The sequence below is a fragment of the Trichosurus vulpecula genome, chromosome 4, assembly GCF_011100635.1.
Source record: "Trichosurus vulpecula isolate mTriVul1 chromosome 4, mTriVul1.pri, whole genome shotgun sequence".
In the NCBI taxonomy this organism is placed as follows: domain Eukaryota; kingdom Metazoa; phylum Chordata; class Mammalia; order Diprotodontia; family Phalangeridae; genus Trichosurus; species Trichosurus vulpecula.
This window is the reverse complement of record NC_050576.1, coordinates 442,022,382-442,044,201: the sequence shown is the minus strand read 5'-3', so window position 1 is coordinate 442,044,201 and position 21,820 is coordinate 442,022,382. Positions and strand designations below refer to the sequence as shown.

The following is a 21,820-nucleotide window of genomic DNA, read 5'->3' as shown; positions in this document are numbered from 1 at the left end:
CTGGAATTTGGCGACAATATTCCTAGGAGTTTTCTTTTTGGGATCTTTTTTAGGAGGCAATTGGTAGATTCTTTCAATTTCTATTTTACCCTCTGGCTCTGGAATATAAGGGCAGTTTTCCTTCATAATTTCTTGAAAGATGATATCTAGGCTCTTTTTTTGATCATGGCTTTCAGGTAGTCCAATAATTTTTAAATTATCTCTCCTGGATCTATTTTCCAGGTCAGTGGTTTTTCCAATGAGATATTTCACATTGTTTTCCACTTTTTCATTCCTTTGGTTCTGTTTTATAATATCTTGTTTTCTCATAAAGTCACTAGCTTCTACTTGCTCCAATCTAATTTTTAAGGTAGTATTTTCTTCAGTGGTCTTTTGGACCTCTTTTTCCATTTGGCTAATTCTGCCTTTCAAGACATACTTATCCTCATTTGCTTTTTGGAGCTCTTTTGCCATTTGAGTTAGTCTATTTTTTAAAGTGTTATTTTCTTCAGTATTTTTTGGGTCTCCTTTAGCAAGTCATTGACTTGTTTTTCATGGTTTTCTCCCATCACTCTCATTTCTCTTCCCAAATTTTCCTCTAGTTCTCTAACTCGCTTTTCCAAATCTCTTTTGAGCTGTTCCATGGCCTGAGACCAATTCATGTTTTTGGAGGCTTTTGATGTAGGCTCTTTGACTTTGTTGACTTCTTCTGGCTGTATGTTTTGGTCTTTTTGTCACCAGAGAAAGATTCCAAAGTCTGAGTCTGAATCTGAGTCCATTTTAACTGCCTGTTCATGTTCCCAGACAACTACTTGACCCTTGAGTTTTTTTTGTCAGGGTATGACTGCTTGTACAGTAGATAGTACTTTGTCCCAAGCTTGAGGGGCTGCACTGTTGTTTTCAGAGCTTTTTCTGCACAACAAACTCTGCCACACCAGTGCTCCTCCTCCCCCAAGAACTGCCTACCTGGACCACAACTCAGATCCAAGCAGGCTCTGCACTCCTGCTGTCATCCACCACTTAATTCCTCTCACCAGGTGGGCCTGGGGCTGGAAGCAACTGCAGCTGTAGATCTGTCCTCAGAGCTGCACCACCTCCATCACCCTGGGGTGGTGGCCAAACTGCAAACTCCTTTCACTCTGTCCCAGAAGTTTTTTTCCCACTAACCTGCTCTGTTGTCTTTGGCGTTTGTGGGTTAGAAGTCTGGTAACTGCCACAGCTCACTGATTCAGGGTGCTACAGCCTGTTCCACCCAGCTCACAGTCTAGTTGGTCCAGGCACAGCCCATGCTGGGCTCTGCTCTGTTCCACTCCCAGCTCTGTGCGATAGACCTTACCCAGTGACCATCCAGGCTGTCCTGGGCTGGAGCCCTGCTTCCCTCTGCTATTTTGTGGATTCTGCAGTTCTAGAATTTGTTCAGAGCCATTTTTATAGGTGTTTGGAGGGGCCTGGGGGAGAGCTTCAGGCGAGTGCCTGCTTTCCAGCCGCCATCTTCTGGTCCCCACTTTCTTATGAATGTTAGGTGACCCTATTAATTGTACTTCAAGGTCCTTGAGCACAGGGACTTTATCTCTTTTCCATTTATCAAATGAGTTACTATTTGGAAGGTGCTTAGCAAGTGCCTGGGGCATGGTAGACACCCTATAAATGCTCATTCCCTTCATTTCCTTTATATCCCAAATGATTAGTAGGGTGCCCAGCACATAGGAATTTAATAAAGGCTTTCTTCATTCATTATTGGTTTGTGTATTTTACATTTTCTTAGCACTTTCCTTTGACGTCTTGGTTTTACTGACATATAATTGTGTGTTGTAGTTTCTGATCATTCTTTTTATATTCTTGATTTTTTGTGAATTCTCTTGATCACTTTTTGGGGATAATTTTATTTTCCTCTTTACTTGACCAGGTTGGCTAATGGTTTATTGATTTTGTTAATCTTTTAAAAAATAACCAGCTTAGTTTTGTCAATACTAGAGTTTTTCTATTTCCATTTTTCTGATTTCTTTGTTTCTCTTCTAATTTTCCGGACTTCTTCTTTTGTGTTTGTTTTAGGGCTGCTAGTCGATTTCTAGTAACTTGAATGACATGCTTAGTTAGCGGATCCTCTTTTTTTCTATTTTGTTAACAAGTTTTCAGAGACAAACATTTTTCTTTGAAAACTGTTTTGGTTGCATCATTAAGGTTTTAGAAATTTTAGATTATTACTATTTTAACATAATTATTTTTGTTTCTATGATTTTTACTAAATCCTTATTCAGAATGTCGTTACATAATCTTTACTTTGATCTGTATTTTTTGCTTATATTTCTTCTATTAATTAATAATTTCATTGAAGTACGGTTTGTAGTAGTTGTTATTCAGTCATTTCAGTCATGTCTGACCCTTTGTGACCCTATTTGGAGTTTTCTTGGCAAAGATACTGGAGTGGTTTGCCATTTCCTTTTCCAGCTTATTTTACAGATAAGGAAACAGAAGCAAACAGGGTGAAGTGACTTATCCATGGTTACACAGTTAGTTTTGGAGGGGAGATTTGAACTCAGGAAGATGAGTCTTCCTGTCTTGAGGTCCAGAGCTCTATGTACTGCAGCGCCCCCTAGCTGTCCCATCTATAACTTAGAGAGGAATGTTAAAGAGCCTACTATTTATTATTGTGTCCCTGCCAATGTCTTCTTGCAGTTTGCCTAGTTTGTCCCCTAAGAACTTAGCCGCCATACCATTTTGTGCCTATGCATGTAATACTTTCATTTTTCACCATTTATGATGCGATTGACCACAATACAGTTTCCTTGTCTCTTTTGACTTGGTTCATTTTGATTGTTGCCTTATCTGAGATCCATGTCGCATTACCTACTTTTTTTAGAGTAGTGTGAAGTACAGTAGATTTTGCTCCATCCCCTTATTTTCATTCTGTATGTGCCTTGTGTTTCTTATGTGCAGCCAATTGTTTTTGTCTTCTTATTCATTCCTTGATTCTTTTTCTTGTTATTGGAGAAATTAGTCCATTCACTTTTAGAGTGACCAGGCTCTTTTTTGTTTGTTTGTTCTCTTCCACTTACCACTCATAGGTTTGTTTGTATGTGAAGGGTCAAGTGTGGGAAGGGAGAGGAATAAGGACAGACCACAGATGACAGGCTTAGAGAACAGGAGGGATGGACAGACCTGCAATCATGGTGAAGAGTAAGTTTAAGAGGAGTGATGCAGAGGGAAAAATGATGATGGACAGAAGCTCAGACAGAGGAAGTTCACAGTTCGGGCTCATTGAGGTTGTTGTGGGTAATGGTCAGATCTAGAGTCCGACCGTCCCCATGTGTGACTGAGGTAGAGTGAAGATAAGCATGGCCACCTCCCAGTGGCCTTTTCTAAAGTGTGACTGGCTTTACAAGCTCTTGCTACACACCAATTGTTTCTCAAAGTGGTGTTAACTCTGTTTTACAAATGAAGAAATGGTAGCTCAGAAAATCTGGGTCGTGGATGGTGAGTATCTATGGTTAGATTTGAACTCGTCCCTTAACTCCAAGTTAAGGCATCTAGGTGGCACAGTGGATAGAGCCTAGACTTTGAGTCATGGAAACCTGAGTTCAAATCCTGATGCATACTCTCTCTAGTGGCAATCCCAGGCAAGTCAATTAGCCTCTCAGTGACTCAATTTCCTTATTTGTAAAACAGGGATAATAATACCACCTACCTCTTGGGGTTGTTGTGAAGACCAAGTGAGAGCACATGTGAAGGGCTTTGTAAACCTTATCAATGGTAGCTATTCTTATTAATAGAATTAATTATAACAAGAACAAGAGTGATGCTAATATCAGTGAGCCTAGCATTCTTTCTTCTGGACCATTCTTCTTCTCAAAGGCTGATTAATTCTGGTCACTGAAAGAGTCTTCATTCTGGCCACAGATCGAGTCCTTGGCCGGGCCACTGAGTTACATTCCCCCACTCCTGCCACTGGCATTTGACAGATTTAGCTGAAAACAGATGGTCACAAGGGCTTGTCTGAATTCATGAAAGGGAAGGTGGACAAAGTCCGGTGAGCTCCCCTCTTAATGGCCTCGGATCAGCAGGAGAATTTGTGTCTGAAAAGGCAGCCTGTTGATCTAAGTCTTCTGATTGAAGGTCTGCTCACGTAGCTCCTGCCTGCCTGAGAAACGACCAGCGAGTCTTTGGGGATGGAATCAAATTGAAGCAATCTCTTGTATTTATAAACCTTTCATTCTTCCATTTACAAACCCAGCCTTGCCCCTCCTGGAGCCGGGCAGAACATCGCTCTGACAGGAGGTCCTCTGGGGATGTGAGGGGCTTCTGAAGACATCTGATGCCACCAGGATTACAGGAGCACCGATGGAGGGGAATCTCCCTCCCCCTGCCCCCTACTTGCCCCAGCTGCAGGGGACCCTGGGGCAAGGCAGAGAAGCTTTTGTAGGCTGTACAGGAATAATCTATACCTGGAGTATTATTCTATACCTAGCACCCAACCTGGTGCCTCCTACAGAGCAGGCGCTTAATGATGCTTGTTGCTTGGCCCCAGCCTCCTGAGTGCTGTGATCTTAGAGGTCCCTGAGATTTAAGAAGGCCTGAGCAGAGCTGAGGTTGCCTTGTCTGGTTGTTGTGAGGCTGGCCTTCCTCCCACATGTATGGCTACCACAATGCTGGTCTGCAAATACTGACTAACACCCTAAGGATGTGGGGCTCAGGGTCTATGACAGCAGTGAGCCTTTTCCTGCCCTTAGAACTGGCCACGTCTAATGGAAGGTCCCTAATGCAAAAGGGGAGAAATGCAGTTGGAATCATGATTTTTCTGCTGCCCAGACCAGCCTCCCCTGCTGATTCATATGCATAGCTTGTGGTCCTCCAAGGCCTTGGAATCTTTCTCCAGTGCATTGAGCTGTACAGTGCAACTCATTCAACTCTGAGAACATAGCTGAGGCATGGCCATCTCTCCCCTTGGGGTTCCCATGGTCCCTCCTCAGCCTTTGGGGCATATGAGCCCATTTGATTCCAGCTCTGGCTTGTTTTTTCCCTTCTGAAAAGCAGATACAGGAGCCTTCAGAGTTATGTGTGTGTGCACATGTATACACAAATACAGACACGTGTAGACTTATATAATGTCATGTATGGGAAGAGAACAGGGAGGAGTATCAGGGATCCTGAGTTCCAGCTCTGGCTGTGCTATAAATTAGCTGTTCAACTTTGGGCCAGGCACTTTCACTCTCTGAGACTTAGTTGCTTCATACGTGAAATGGAAGCAGGATTAGATGGTCTTTAAATTGCCATCTAGGTCCTTTTAGTACACTCACACAGACCCCAGGCACACATACACACACACATGCATATACATATAAATGTACATTGTCTACATGTGCACACTGGCGAGGCTGCCTTGGCCATGTAATGGCAAATGTCCCACTTGGGAATACACTCACGTGGATCCCAGACACACACGTACATGCACAAACATGGAGATATATAGCTGCACATACACGTACTTTGGTGAAGCTGTCTTTGATTCAGACAAATACCCACCTTGGACACATTTTAGGTTGACTTATCCTTATCTCATCCCACTTTGGAGGAGATGCTTCCATGGTTAATGGGCCATGTCTCCATGTCCCACTGCCATCGATACTGCTTTCATATCCATGAGGTTGTAATTAGCCCTCACTATACCTCTGTACACACGAGTGCACTGGCTAAACACGTGGCCCTTGGATGGGTGAGCTGCCTAGACCTCTCTCCTCTCCATAGATGTGCCATGTGTCATGGGGAACCACGCCCCTGCACCGCGCCAGGAGTGGTGTTGGACTGGAGGTCCATTGGTCCTGGTCAGTCTGGTTGTGTCCTCACATTCTATAAGGCCATCTAGCTCTTCCCTGAAGTGGCTTGTCTGTATCTGCCTGCGAGCAGATGATCTCATGGGAATCTTAGTCAGGTCTTGGATTCATCACAAGATACTGTCTGGGCAGGAGACAGTGAGGGAGGCCATGAGTTCTTTGTTTGGTACAGTTGGAATGGAAGGGAAGAGAATAAGCATTTTTATTAAACGCCTACTATGTGCAGGCCCTGTGTTAAATGCTTTTACAAGTACAATCTCATTTGATCCTAACAATAACCCTGGGGGTAGGAGCTTTTATTATCCCCATTTTATAGATAAGAAAACTGAGAAATAAAAGGTGAATGACTTGTCCGAGGACACACCGCTAGTACTTGTCCAAGGTGGGATTGGAGCTCAGATCATCATGACTCTAAGTCCAGCGCTCCATGCACTGTGGCACCCCTGCTGTTCTCAGGGGAGGGGAAGGGGGACACTGACTTCCAATGACTGATGACTTGGGTGCAGGAAATAAAGAGCACCCCTATTGGGCTTCCTTGGAACCTCAGAGCTAGGCAGGAGCTCAGAGACCTCTAGTCCAGCCCCACCCCCCAATATTCCCACAAGTGATCACTAAACCACCTCTAGGTAGCATAGCACCTGTAGGGCTGGGAGTGACTTAGGGGTGGGTGGTGCGAGTTATTAGACCCAATTTAGAGATGAGGAAACTGAGCTCTGAGAAGTGCTGTGGACTGTGCAGGAATATACAATTAGTTATTAAATGGCCACAGCTTCATGTTTGGTGCTCCTCCTCCAGCTTCTGCAGAAGGTTCCTCCTGATACTGCAGTGTGACACCATCTTTGCGTTTGTCCACAAGCCTTCTTTCTTTCTTTGTTTGCTCTGACAGGAGTTCCCACTGGCGGTCATCAGAGGCCCTGAGTGCTTTTGTGGCTATCCCACCCCGAAGTTCAGCCTGCATGATGCGGTGGACAGCTCCCTCTGTACCTGGGGCCCCGAGACCCCAGGCTGGGGGGATTACTGTGTGGTCTACCAGACACCCATCCAAGGTGAGGTTTGCACCCCAGATGGGGCCAGAGAGACTGCCTCAATGCCTGGAGCAGACCACTTAGCCCCGGCAGGGGCTTCTCTGTAAGCAGACAGTGCAGTTTGGCACTGGGGGCAAGGGAGGGTTGGGAAGGGAGAGAGCTAGGGCTGGGAGTTTGGAATATGGGAGAAGTATGTTGGTGCACAGCAGGGATGACCCAAGGCATGGGATGCCCTGCTGGCCATGGCTCCAAATGGGAGCTGACTTTGGAAGCGGGGTGGAGAATGAGTTGGAGGGACCACCAGTGGGCATGGCTGAGGCAAGCCCAGAGATGGCTTTTGGTGCCTCTGCCCTCACAGGGATGGTGGGGAAGTGAGGAAGGCTCAGGTCTCTATGTTGATATTTTCATTAATGTGGCCTCTCCATGGTAGCTGGAAGAGAAGGTAGCCTGGGTAGTGCTCAGGTCCTAATAGGAGCCAGTCAGTGGGCCATCTGAGACCATCGGGGCCCTCGGGTGCTTGTCGCTACTTCTGTGCTAACCCTAAATGTTTTCCAGTCCCCTGGGAAGGGCAGCCAGGAGCACTAGTGTGATCCTTGCTACCTCTGTGTGCCATGGTCTGTGGCTTCAGAGCCTGGATGAATGCTCTCCCCAAAGGGGAAGATGAGTGACATAGACTGCATCCTGGTGGGGAAACTCCCTCCATCAAGGCAAGTGAGGAACTCAATAATCTGAAAGACCCTGAGGGTCTGAGTGACTTGTCCAGAGTTACACAGCTGATTTGTGTGATAAGACTAGAACCCAAGGCTTCCTGGCTCCAAGTCTGGCCTCCTCCACTCTGCTTCCAAGGGGAAAATATAGGCTTTAAAGATGGTCAAGGCATATCTTGGAACCATTCAGTGGATCACACAATCCCCCAAATGGAATCCAGCCCACTTTCTTCCTCCCATTGAGCTCTGGGCTCAGTGTACGGTCCATCTAAAGCTCCTTTCTGAGGCAGACATACCAATGCATAGCATGGAGGAGCTGCCAATCCTACTGCTCCTAGCACCCTAAGCTACTGGCTTCTCCGTCTTGTGTTTCCAGTGTGGATGCTAAGTTGATCTCTTTTGAATGATCCTGAGTCTATTTGAGGCATCCATGAAGTGTTCTGGCACTCAAAACCACTAACTCAAGGCTATCCACATCTGGAGGACTCCTTAGTCCATTCAGATTCTGCTCTGGACAGTCTCCACAACACTTCTTAAAACCTTAGGTGAATGTGTGGTGATGGTCACAGTGATATATGTATAGTCTTTAGGGTGCTCCCCCATGGAGGAGGAACCCAAGCACAGCCTAGCAACCTGAAGGGAGCCCCAGGCAGCCAAGGCTTCAGTGTCCTTGTGAACATGAATCCAAGACTCAGAGGCCAAGGTAGGCTCCAACTCACAGTTGTTCCTCAGCACAACCCTCTAGTCTTCCACAGAAGGACATGGAGTCTCAAAGAATCAGGGCTAGTTCTCAGTGGTAGAGTCAGGAACCAGCAGCCCTTCTTTTCCACATTACAATCCATCACATAAATGAATTAACAAAATGCATTCATTAAGCACTGTCTGAATGCTAGTGATACAGAGTGCAAAGCAGAGACAATCTCAGCTGGCTAGGAATTCACATTCCAATGGGGAAGACAACACATGGAATTTGAGAGTCAGATAGAAAAGTATTATGGTCCTTAGGGTAGAGTGAAGCTTATGGCCTTGCCTCAACTGTAAAGTCATTTCCACTGATAAAACCCTATCAGGATCTGATGTTGGACCATTGGATAGGGCCAAGGACTTTGGGGGCCAGACCTTTGCTTTCTGGGTCTTTGGTAGATGTGGCTGGAGCACCTGCAGTTGCTGTCCCAGGGCAGCATCTCCAAAGGGTCTGCTTCCCAAGAGGTGGCTTCTAGGCTGCCATTCCCAGGACTTTTGAGATGCATAGTGCTATTTGTTCAGTAGATGAGGCTGGGGTTGGTGGGGGCGAGGAAGCAGTCATTCCCCTCAGTGATAGCTGTGGGAGCTGAAGCAAGGCCAGTGGTCTGAGGGACACTCCTGTTCCCGGGGCTCATGGGTTTGGGGCTGTGGGCTGTCTCCTGTCAGGGTCTTAGGAGAGGTGGTGGCAGTCATTTGACTTACCTCCCTTCCTCTGCACTGATGACAGTTGGTGGGGATGGTATGAAAGTGATGGTGTGCACGACAGTATGGACATCCCTCATTGGCTCCCTGCCTGTTGGCCCCATCTAGCTCTTGGGAAGTCCCCTCCCAGGGCTCTGTAGTTCACCCAATGACTGCAATAGCAGAGGCCAGCCCCCTCCATTCTGGAGTGGCAATAACTGTGAGGGACAGGTCAGCAGAGCCCAGAGACCAGGGTGCTCTAGGCTATTGATTTCCTTTTACTGTCAAGTTGCTGAATGCCTTCAGTGGAGGGAGATTTCATGCTGGAAATCAGCCACACTGAGGCATTTCTATGTTGGATCTACAAAAAAATCATGTGTCCAGGAGGTGGACATCAAGAGGCCAGTGGTCTGTGATGAGGCTTGTGAGCCCCATCTCCCACATCTCCAACTCTTGCCTGCAGCCAAAAGCTCTGAGAAGGCTAGGGCAATGGGCCATCAGTGTCCAGGACCTCAGGGACAATGTTCTGGGATCCCATGGCTGGGGTTCAATGTGGAGTCCTACTACTTTGGGCAGGTCCAGCTGAGAGGGGTCCCAAGCTCTGGCCAAGGAACAAAGGGGTCTAGAAAGGAGAGTGAGGACCTGGAGGTTGGGGTGGTGTGCTCCTTAGGGTACCTCTAGGGCCCAGAAGGCCTCAGCTGGGAAATGGAGAGAGATCTTTGCTTGGATTTTGGGGTCCCCCTATTCCCCCCAACCACTGCTCTGGGTGATGACTGCCCTCCTTGGCTTTGCAGACACACGGTGCACTGACAGACGCTTCTTGCCCACCAAAGCGAAGGTCTTTGTGGCGCTGTCCAGCTTCCCAGGTGCTGGCAACACGTGGGCCCGCCACCTTATCGAGCACGCCACTGGCTTCTACACGGGCAGCTATTACTTTGATGGTGCACTCTATAATAAAGGTGGGTCCCGGCAATCTTGGCGGGGACGACAGGAAGTGCAGAAGGGAGGAGAGCAGGAGGTGTCCGGCTCCCGCTTCCTCTGGGGTTTGGCAGATTTACCTAGAGATGTCTGTTCCCTCCTCCAGGCCCAAGCAGCAGCATCCTCACTCCTTAGGGTTTGCTGGTCATGAGACTCCAGAGAAGACTGTGGTTAGAGGCTTCGTTCTTTCTAAACATCTGAGTCACCACATTTCCATGGAATCGGTTTCCTGGGAATGCTGGCTGTTTTACTTTATATATTTACAAACAGGATTCTGAGAAGCTGGTCCATTGGCATTCCCAGTTAGCCCTTGGGTCCAGGACTCATGAAGGGTGCAGAGCCCCAGGATTGCCAGACAGTCAGCCAGAAATCTGGGAAAGTTTCATTTTAGGGACTTGTCCTTCTGAACAATTGGGAGGCCTCATTATGCTGAGATGAACATAAAGGATAAAATTTTTTTTTTAACTGACCACCTCAGGGATGGAGGATCAGGGCCCAAGACTTGTCAAAATGATTCCCACCAGCCCATTGCCAAAGGTGTGTATGTGTGTGTATGGGGGCAGGGTGGGGGACTTTTATCCAAGTCACTGCCCTGCTAGACCTGGAAGGAAGCTTCCAGATCATCTGAGCCTTGTCTACCCCATCATAGGTGAGGAAACTGAGGCCCAGAGGGGTGGTGATTTCTCAAAGGTCGCACAGCAGGTCACATACATACAGTTAGTCAGTCAGCAAGCAGTCACACAGTCATTCCTCATTCTTGGTTCTGGGAGAACACAGGCCAAGAGGGAATGTCTCCTGCCTTGTTGCTGGATTCTGACTTCGAACCTTCTCAAGAAGTGTTTGGTGGCAGCAGACCCAGGAGGCCTTGCTCCTGGCCCTCTGGCCCAGAGTCTTACTTCTGGAGATCAGCTTGACTCAAAATGGTCTGAAGAAGGGAGCTGGAGGACAGAGCTGACTGAAGGGGCTGGTCACTCAGTCCTGGTCTGGTCACCAGCTGGAAGCATTCAGTCTACAGCTCTATGCAAACACCGCCCCCCTCACTTAGAAGATTTGGAATCTGGCCAAGAAAGTGCTTCTTTTTATCAGAGTGGGCAGAGAAGTTATTTGAAAACAGCTGTTGTTTTGGGGTCAGGGGATCTTACATGTTACATAGGTCAGCTCCTTTTTTATTTACAAATGTGGAAACTGAGGTCTCCGGACAGGGAGTAACCCTGCCTCAGTGAGACTGAATGTGCGCCTCTTAGCATGACTGCCAAACTCAATATTGCTGTTAGGTACTGCCTCGTCCCACCAGGTTTACAGTCTACAGAAGCAGCCAGAAACACTCACAGCCAAGTGTGGAGCTCAGGCAGCCAGGCTTGCAACCTCAAGCCAGATCCTTCATGCTCACTCACCCCTCACAGTCAGCCTGTTTGTCAGTTCTCTTCCCCACCTCCATCCAGTCTCTCCAACATGCCCCTTCTCCATGTCTTGGCTCTGGGCATCCTCCCTCTGGTAGTCCACCTGCCTGGAATGATCTCTGCCCTCCACTCCAACTGCTGACCTCCCTTAAAGTCCCGACTAAGATCCAATCTCATGCAGGAAGCCTTCCCCAGCTCCTCTCAATTGCAGTGCCTTCCCTCTGCTAATGATTTCTGACATCCCATGGAGGGTTTGTTTGTCCACAGCTTCTTGCTTGTTTTCACCTCTATTAGACTGTTATTCCTATCACCTGTAGTTTGTACCCAATCAATCAATCAGTATTGAGATTGTAAGCTCCTCGAAGGCAGACTTTTTGTCTCTTTTTTATCCCTAATACTTAGCACAGCACCCAGCACATAGTAGGGGCTTAATAAGTGTTTGTTGATTTATTGGCTGTTTATTTTACTTCTGACTTTCCATCCCTAGCACTTAGCAGAGTGCTTGGCACAGAGTAGATGCTTAATAACTGCCTGTTCCTGTGGATGAATATTGCCTGGTTTTGACCCCTAATGGAAATCATTTACTGATCCCAAAGATGGTCCAGAGACCTTGTCCACACCTTCCCTGAATCGCTGAGCCGGTTAGCTACCAGGCAGCCTGGTGGGAGTTTCAGAGTTGACCACTGTAGTACATGGTCTCTTGTTGTGAAGAAACAGTCAAGTCTGGAGCTGTCTAGAGATATTTCTTGCCCTTTCTGAGATGAGGACAGCTCCATACAGAAAAACCCAGAGAGTTAGAGACCAAGTGACCAAGGCCCATGTTAGTCATGGAATCCTAGCCCTCTTCTGCAAATGGAGAAACAAGGGTCTAGACAGGGGAAGGGACTTTTTCAAAGTTTCTCAGTGATACCAAGACAATGGCAAAGCAAGACTTGAAGCCAGTGCCATGGTCTTCCACTCCACCTTGCTCCTTCCAGAGTGTTTGCTGAATACTTTCCATGTGTGCAGAATGGAGGAAGATGTTCTCAGTGATCTGCATCTACTTATATGTAGGTCAAGGAAGGGCTACAGACTTAGAAGTCAAAATGGTGGCACTGACCCTAAATTTCCACCAGTCCTTCCCATGGGAAAGACGAGCAGCCCTACACGCATGAGTCTAATTTCCCTTTTTGTTTAAGGGTTTAAGGGGGAGAAAGACCATTGGAGGAGCAGAAGGACCATCTGTGTGAAAACCCATGAAAGTGGAAAGAGAGAGATCGAGATGTTCGATGCCGCCATCCTACTCATACGGAACCCGTACAGGTCGCTCATGGCAGAATTCAACCGGAAGTGTGCTGGGCACTTGGGATATGCCACAGATAGGAACTGGAAGAGTCAAGGTAATTGAAGAGCCAGAGCGCCAGGACAGTAGGAGGTGGGTGGACATCAGCAAAGGGAGAGAGCTGAACCAGACGGTCTCCAGGGCCTCTTCCAGCTATGACATTCCAGGGCTCTTTGTCACTTGGCCCCAAACCTCAGTGGGACAGGCTTACTGGGAGCTGAGGGATTCAAAGCCACCCTCCCTTTCTTTTAAAAATGCTATCAACATATTTTGTCTTTACCTTTGATTCGGAATCAGTCCCTCCACTCTCCCTTATGCAGAGCCATCTTTTGGAACAAAGAATAAAACTAAGAAAGAAAGCCAAGCAGGTCTGAAACACTGACCAGTGCATGAATCAAGCCTGCCAGCTATGTAGGCAGTGCTACACACCCATAGGCCCCCCTCTGCCACAGAAGGAAGGAGGCCCCTGGTATTGGAGTCAAGCTTGGGCAGTATAATGCCACAGCCCTCAGTTTCTGCTGTTGGTGTTATTCATTGTACATCTGCATGATAGCCATTGTTTCTCAGGGTATAGGAGTGATTTCCCAAGATGCCTGTGCACCTTGCTGGTGTGACCCTACCTCAGTGGGCTGGCATTGTTTTGACTTCCCTGCTAATCGACTCCCGTGAGTGCCCCCATTCTAAGCGTGCTCAGCTCTGGACAGCTCTATAAGGACCCAGTCTTGGGGTCCATACCCTCACCCCTTTGGAGGCCTTTTGGGGGGTGAGGTCAGTGCTAAGGGTGCAGGTGCTAATTCACTCATCTCTCTGTTTCAGCTGAGGCTCAGCTGGCCATCCAGACTCTTATGACTGACTAGCATCTTGTACAAGTCTGCCTTGAAGATCCCTGTAGTACTATTTTCCAGGGCATCCTCTGGCCTTAGGGCTATGTGGCCAGGCAGGGCTGTGCTTGGGGTATGCCTGTGCTCCCGTTCTCTTCCCTGTAATTACAAGAACAATAATAAGTAAATAACATTAGATGGCACTCACTACGTGCCAGGCACTGTGCTAAGTGCCTGCCAATTATTATGTCGTTTGATCCTTACAACAACCCTACCAAGTAGGTGCTATAATTATCTCCATTTTACAGATGAGGAAACTGAGGCAGACAAGTTAAGTGACTTGCCAAGGGTCACACAGCTTGGAATTGTCTTAGCTGGATTTGAACTTGGGTCTTCTTGGCCTGGCGCTCTATCTACTGTACCACCTAGCCACTCCCATTGTGCAGACTTGGTTGTGGGTCTTGATCCCACCTGTGGCTGACTGCTGCCTTCCCATCCAGAGGAAGCCCTTTGCCTATGGTCATTGTGGTCTCCCTTTCCTCCAGCCTCCTCAGGCAGCCCATAGGGTTGAACTTTCCTAGCCTTTGAAAATAGAGCATTTCCTAAGCCTGGGGAAAGTGTGAGCTCTAGCTCTGACAGCAAGCTCTGAAGGACGCTTCCACAGACGCGGGAGCCTTGCTTAGGTGGTGCTCTGTATCAGTCTAAATGCCCAGAGCAAGGGGTCAGGGGGCATGAGGTGCCTGAAGCTGGGTCAATAGGGGGACAGGGAATGTAGTAAGAGCAGAGCCCTAGGCTGGCTTAACCCACTACTGGCACCCAAGGCAGGGCCAGTGAAGGAGTCAAGGAGATGTATGACCCTGCCCTGGCCCATTCTACAGCTGGGTGGGACAAGACCTACCAGGAAAAGATGGGTGGATGGAGAGACCATACTCTCCTCCCCAGCAGGTCTCTGAGTTCAGTGCATGGGATACCCTCTCGCTGATTCTCATGCTCCACTCAGTCCCAGACCCCCAGACCCCCGGCCCTCCACCAACTTGGGAACCTCCAACCTCAGTCTTGGCCAGACACAATCAGAAAGGTGGTAGTCTGTGTGTGTGTGTTTGTGTAAAAGCACACGGAGGCCACTCCTCCCTGCCCCCCATCTGTATTCCACAGACCACAATCCCCTCTGAAGCCTGATCCTAGTAGGTACTTAATAAAGGCTTATTGATTGACTACCTAAAAGCCAAACAGAGATCCTAGAGGCCATAGGGAGCCACTGAAGGTTATTGAGTAAGGGGTGACATGAGCAGACCTGAGCTTTAGGAAGATCCCTTTGGTGGCTTCATGGAGGATAAACTGGAGTGGGGAGAGACTGAGGCAGGCAGACCCCCAGCAGCTTCTGTAATGGTCCGGGTGTGAGGTGATGAGGGTCTGCACCAGGGTGGGGGGAGGGCAGCTGTGTAAGTCAGGGAAAATGGAGGCAGGGGATATATGAAAGTTATTGTGACAGTAGAGACAACAGGTTTTAGCAACAGATTGGATGTGGGGGGGGTAGAACTAGGTGACACCAAGTTGTGAGTCTGGGGGCTGGGGAGGATGGCAGTGCCCTCCACAGTAATAGAGGAGTCTGGAAGAGGTGAGAGTTTGGGCAAAAGAGGGAGTTCAGTTTTGGATATGTTAACTTTGAGATGTCTACAGGACATTCAATTCAATGTGTTCAGGAGACTGTGATGTTAGGAGATTCTATCTGGATAGAGAGACCTGGGAGTCATCTGCACAGAGATGCTCACTGATCCCTTATGAGCTCACCAAGTACAATAGCATAGAAGAAGAAGAGAAGAGGGTCCATATCCTCAGGAAACACCCAAAGTTAGTGGGAGCGATGTGGGAATGTTCCACAAAGGGTACTGTGAAGAGCTGGTGGGTCGGGTAGAAATATCAGGTCACAGAGACCCAGAAAAGAGAGAGAGCATGCAGGAGCATAGAGTGATTGACCATGTTAAGAGTCAGAAGGAAGAGGATTGAGAAAGCTTGGCAATTAGATGACTGGTTACTTTGGGGAGAAGCTGATAAGGCTGAAAGCCAAGCTCCAGAGGCTTTAGAAGGGAGTTTGAGGTGGGGCAGTGGAGGCATTGATTGCAGAGGGCTCTCTCAAGGAGTTTCCATGGAAGAGAGTTACAACGAAAGAAACCCCAGGAGATTTTCTGAAAGAGACAATGTGACTAAGTGGCTGACTTCTTTATTGGTCTAAAAATAATCATGGACCAATTTTAATTTAGCATTATTGAGGTATATTGAGGGTATATTCATTAGGGAAATTGGTGCATAATTTTCTTTTTTCATGTTATTTTAACCTGATTTTCCAAATTTCTACTGTATTTGTCTGATCAGAGGCATGTGGTAATGTCCTATCATTCTCTACATATGAATCATCTATGTTACACATGGGTTACTTGTTCCTAGAGAATTAGAAAGAATTTTCCTGAGAATTCACATTAAGGAAGTTATCTGTCATGACTAGGCAGGGTTTATGCCAGGCCATGTAAGTCTGGTTCAGTATCAGAAACTGGAACAAAACCTCTAACCCCGTCTAGTATCTGACACTGTCTGGCCAGAGCACAGACAAAATAACCAGGGACCACTGATACTGGGACTGCTTTTGAAAAATGTTTGGACCAATGATCATTAGGGGAAATTGAGTAAAACCAAGGAGCTGAGAAGGCAAATGTGCCCAGAGGCAAGATGGAAGATGAAATAGACCAGGACATGTGCTTGATGACCCAACCACACGGACACAAGAAATGGGAAGGTGGCAGCTTCTCAAATCCCATGTTGGGGCACAGGGTGTGCAGTTAGCAAACCAAAAGTAGTGATTGGAAAGTCCTGCTAAGGATACAAAGGAATCTACAACCCAAATAGTGGATTTAAGCAAAAGTGGGGCACTGAACTAATTCCCCAGATATTGTCTCATTAAGCAAAGGAGAAAATACAAACCTTGTGAGTCCACAGCAAAGTGAGCCCTCATAGCCAAGGCTGCTCCCTGTGAGTGGCAGAAGGTCATGCCTCATTCTAGACAATGATGCTCTAAGTAAAGCCAGCCGGGAAAGAGGAGCTTCCTATTGTGGTTTGCTGTTGCTTTGAAGGCAGCTTTAGGTTACTCGAGACTGTTGAATGAACAAATGAACAAATAAGCCATTTATTAAGCATTAATGTGTAAAATGTTGCCAAGTACTGGGGACACAGAGAGAAAAGCCAGGCAGTAGTTGCCCCCAGGGAGCTCCTGTTCTCATGGGGGAGACAGGATATGAAGGTTTCAACTGCAAGTGAGCAGGAGAAGTCTTCTGGTCCTCAGCAGGCAGCAGGAAAGCCTACGGTCAGGCTTCCTCCTTAATGCCTGCTTAAAGTGCTAAAATCATATTGGTTTCTGATGTTGAACCATTGGACAGGCCAAGAATTTGGGAGCCAGGGACTTTCTCTTCAGGGTCCTCTGCAGGAGGAGACAGTTCTCAGGCTACATCTCCATGGGGACTGCTTCCCAGGACAATGGAGCCAGGTCCTGGGCTAGAAGCCTGGCTCTTCCCAAGGCTCTTGGGCTCCATGTCCTGGGCTGTCTTTATCAAGATCTGGAGGAAAGATGGCAGTCAAGGTAGTGGTGGTGCTGGTGGTGGCTCAGCATGCCTGACATATGCTCCCTCCCCTGCTTTGGCTGAGCTGGTTGCCAGCCCCTTTGGTGGGGATGGCTGGCCCCTCCAGCTCTGGGTGTATGATCCTATAATTCTCAGTCATTTTCCCTCCTGGGCCTCAGTTTTCTCATCAATAAATCAGTCCTTTAAGCGTCCTTCAAACTCTAGAGCTCTGATCCATGTTTCTAGATGATCTCTTGGTGGAACTTACCAGGACCTGCTCACTGGCACAAACAAGAGAAAAGAGATCAGTCAAAAAGAACCATATTAGAATACTAGAATATAAACTCCTTGAGGCCAGGGTCTCTGGCATTTATCACCACAGTTGTGACAGAGTAAGCACTTACTAAATGCTACTTCATCCATCCACCCACACATCCATCCATCCGTCCATCCATCCATCCATCCATCCATCCATCCATCCATCCATCCATCTATCCATCCTTCCACACATCCATCTATCTATCCATCCATTCATTATTCATTCATGGTGACAGTGATAATATCTTTCTTTTAAACTTTTTAAATACTTAAAAGCGCTTTCCTTCCAATAACCCTGCAAAGAGCACGTTATAAGTAACATTGTTGTTTGTTGCTGTTTATCCATCATTCTCAGAGGGCCAATGACATAAGGAGGGTGATGTCTTGACTTGCAAGTGAGTTGGATTAAAGCAAGTCAGAGCTCTGCAAAGTCATCAGCTGCAATCTCTCCTCATAGAGTCAATGGAGTCCAGTGGCAAGACACAGGTCAAGACTACTGGTGATGCTCCCCATAAGTAACATTATGCCCATTTCTCAGATGAGAAAAATGAAGCCTGAACAGGTGATTTGTTAGGTATTTATTTGTTAGTAGAAGCAGAAGGGAAACCCAGGTGTCCTGGCTCCTGACCCCAAATTCTAATTCCACTCCGCTGGGCTGCAGAGAGGTACATGAGCTGGTGCAGAGTAAGCAGATCCAGGAAAATGGAAATGGCCCCAAATGAAGCCAGAAGCTATAAAATTATAATGAACACAGCCTGGCTCCTGAGGAGAGATGGGAACCTCTACACCCTTCCCTTCTTTGCAGAGATGCACGGGGAGTCCTCCATCATTAGGAGGCAGGAAAATCCTTTCAGGAGAGGGGATTGCAGAGCTCCACAGATGCTGGGCTTCCAGTGAAGGCTTCTCTACAGCCCAGACCAGAGCTGGAGGAGATCCCAGAGGCATCTCACTCCCCTTCTCCTCGGCAGCATCAAGCTTAGCTTGAGGACGTTCAGGGAGGGGGAGCCCACTGCCTCCTGAGGCAGCCCTCACCACTGTGGGAAGGCTCTGAGCAGCAGGGAGTCCTTGACAATCAGTCCTACAGATGAGAGCCCGGCAGAAGGAGCGATAGGTCTCATCTCCTCCCCATTTCCCACTCCCAGCCTTCTTTTCAGCCAGTCTTCACGTGGCAGGGACTCTGGCCTCTATTGAGCTAGTACCTAGATCATGGACAGACATAAAATGTGAACAATGAACAAGGCCCAGAATTGAGCAGCAGGAGGAAGACAGGAGGCTGAATTGCCTCTGGGAAATGGCAGTATTCTCTGAGTGATCCTAGACTTCTCTGTGAAGTAAAGGGTCTCCCTATTTTAAAAGGAACAATAGGCTTCTGGACATTCTGTGTGGCTGCTGCCCGCAGAACAGCCCCACCCCCAGGCAGAAGTCTCCAGGGAAGTGTGGGAGGGTTATAAAGCAGGCAGCCAGGGGGCTCATCATCTGCAGAGGAGCCATGGCCAATCTTTCCCCGGGCTGGGCCTCTTGCCCATTCCGATCTGCCGGGGTCCTCTATGGCCTTTCACAATAGCAGAAACATCACCGGCAGCCAAGCCTGACACCACCAAACCCTGGTACAATGATCCCTCTGGATCCTGACCTGGCTGGGAGCAAGAACAGATTCATTCATTCTCCCCCTTTGCAAAGACCCCAAAGCTCAGAGGCCCTGAGCTGCTGAGGTCACACAGCCATCACATGTGGATGGGAGCCAAGTCCTCTGCCTGGAGGGCTCTGCTCAAGGGCAAAGGAGCACCCAAACTGTCCACAAGACTCCTCCTAAGGCCAGGCCCACCCCAGGAAGGGCTGCAGGGCCTCTGATGGGCTCTGGGGGAGGGGTTGTCTTTGTCTGGCTCTGAGTGACTGGGAGGGGGAGCAAGGGGACCTGGACCTTTCCCTGATTCTGCTGTTCTCCTCCTTCCTGCTGCAGAGTGGCCTGACTTTGTCAATAGCTATGCCTCCTGGTGGTCATCCCATGTCCTGGACTGGCTCAAGTATGGCAAACGGCTCTTGGTCATCCACTATGAGGACCTGCGCCGGAGCCTCCTCCCCAAGCTGAGGGAGATGGTGACTTTCCTGAATGTGTCAGTAACAGAGGAGAGACTTCTGTGTGTAGAGGGCAACAGGGAAGGGAGCTTTCGGAGGCTTGGTGGGCAGCCCAGAGAGCCCGAGCAAGCCTTCACCGCCGAGATGAAGGCACTCATCGATGGCTACATCCGGACCGTGGACCAGGCCCTGAGGGAGAGGAACTGGACTGGCCTGCCCAGCGAGTACGTGCCCAGATGATGGGGCCCTGGCATGCGGCCCCGGGACTGTCCTGATCCCATTGGTCTGATACTTAATGTGCAGAAACACACAGGACCACACTCGTACCCACTCACACCCACGCATATGCTTACACACTCACACACACACAAACTCCCTCACAGTACACACACATATGCACACACATGCACTCTCCCTCACACACGTACATTCACACATACTCACCAACACACTCTTACCCTCCCACACATTCACACATACAAATGCACACACTTATGAATACACACTCACACACATTCATTCACACACATACACTCTCCCTCACAGTACACACATGTATGCTCATACTTACACATATGCACACTCACATACTCTCCCTCACACATGCACACTCACACATATACACATACTCACACATGGACTCACATTCATACACATATTCACACACAAACACATACACACACACACACACACACACACACACACACACCCCACACACATTCACACACATAGTGGCTTTCAGAAGCCCATAGGTTTACAGCCCCAGTGCCTTGCTGGGGTCAGCCAAGGAAGGTAGTTTTCCTGGACTCTAGGAGGCTCCCTGGGACACTCCCTAATTGTGTGAGTGCCAAAAGCTGGAATCTGAATGTGAGGGCACAAACTGAGGCCCAGCCTGTTTTTAGGGAGGATGTCCTATGGAAGGGCTGGGAGCCCTGAGCAGCTGCAGTGACTATCCTGGGCTACTAAGTCCAGAGAGAGTCACTCTCTCACACGTGCTCAGTTGTGCAGAATGAGATTGTACTCCACAAGTCACCCTTGCCCAGACAAACACACTGGCCATGTCTTGGAGAGCTCCCTCCTTCTTTAGGCTGGTTTCAGTTTCCCAGCTCAGGCTTCCCAGAAGCTATGCTCAAGGGGCCTCTCTCTGGGCCTTGGGGGATGAGCAGAGAGGGAAGGAGGCAGCACCCAGAAGTTGGATCCAGCAGCCCTCACTCCAGTGGCTGTGGAGGAGCCCTGCTGGAGGGCCCCTGAGATGTGGCTGGGCTTCAGGTGGGAGACACCCTAGTGGGAGGCTTGTGACTTCCTTGGGGAAGCCTGGATATGGGGCACGGAGAAGGCTGGTCAGGTCACCACTCCTAGACACCTCAGGGAGCAGGGAGAGGGGTAATCAGTGTCTGCACCTGGCTTGTGGGTGTTGCCAGCTGCTGAAAGAGGGCCCTGGTCCAGTTCCTCTGGAAAATGGGATGGTTGGATCTGTTCGGTTGGCTCTGTGTAAGAATTTGGCCTTTCTGGGTCTGCCTACGCTCTCAGTGTATGTCTGTCTGTGTCTGCAGGATGCTCTCCCCCCACCATCCCTGCCAGCTCTTTTTGGTTCTCTGTGCTCAGGAGACCCTGAGGATATAGCCTCTATATGGCTTCTGCCTGTGAAGGATGCTGGGTAGAGAGAAGCGACTTGAGTCAGTCAATAGGCACTAATCATGCATGAGTACCTGTAGTGTGCCCAGCACTGTACTTGGCACAGAGGATACAAGGAAAGGCAAAAGACAGTGCCTGTGCCCAAGGTGCTCACGGTGATTGGCCGGAGGGAACTCCCTATTCTCTAATCTATGTCCGGAACATCTTCTAAACAATAAGGTGGCCTCAAAGTGAACTGGGAAGCTGAGGGCTCAGGGAAGGCCTTGCCTGGGGCTGGATCTCTGCTTGTTTTGGAGGTTGCCGAAGAGATTTGGGGAGAGGTCAGAAGGCTCTCTGAGCTTGGAGATTCAATCATTTCCATAAGACTCTGAGTCTCTGCTTGTACCCAAGACTCAGTGAGGTGTGCAGAGAAAGCCCCCACGTGTACCTGGACGCATGATGGTCATAAGTATTTATGGACAACCAGGAGGTGAAGGGAAGGGGAGGAGAGAGATGGCATCTCAGTGAGCCACTCCCACTCATCCTGGAGGGGGGCCAGTGTGAACTCAGGGGATGTGGATGATCTCTCCCAGTGGCCTGGTATTTGTCTCACATGAGCCATTCCTCTGAACCCCCTATATGGTCATGGAGAATTGCTCACCATCACAATAATTTCCCTTCCTCTAGTGGCTTGTGGCTTCCCAAGCTCTTTCCTCCTAC

General features: G+C 48.5%; 1 protein-coding gene across 1 annotated transcript in view; it reads left to right on the top strand.

Annotated features, from left to right (window-relative positions):
* WSCD1 (WSC domain containing 1) overlaps positions 1-19,852 on the top strand; it is a 49,686-nt gene extending 29,834 nt beyond the window's left edge. Inside the window, exons 5-8 of the mRNA XM_036757320.1 lie at positions 6,694-6,853; positions 9,759-9,923; positions 12,521-12,721; positions 19,371-19,852. Of these exons, the coding sequence (XP_036613215.1) occupies positions 6,694-6,853; positions 9,759-9,923; positions 12,521-12,721; positions 19,371-19,726 (882 nt within the window). The 3' untranslated portion in view covers positions 19,727-19,852. The remainder of the gene's footprint in view (positions 1-6,693; positions 6,854-9,758; positions 9,924-12,520; positions 12,722-19,370) is intronic.
* Positions 19,853-21,820: the final 1,968 nt, after the last annotated feature.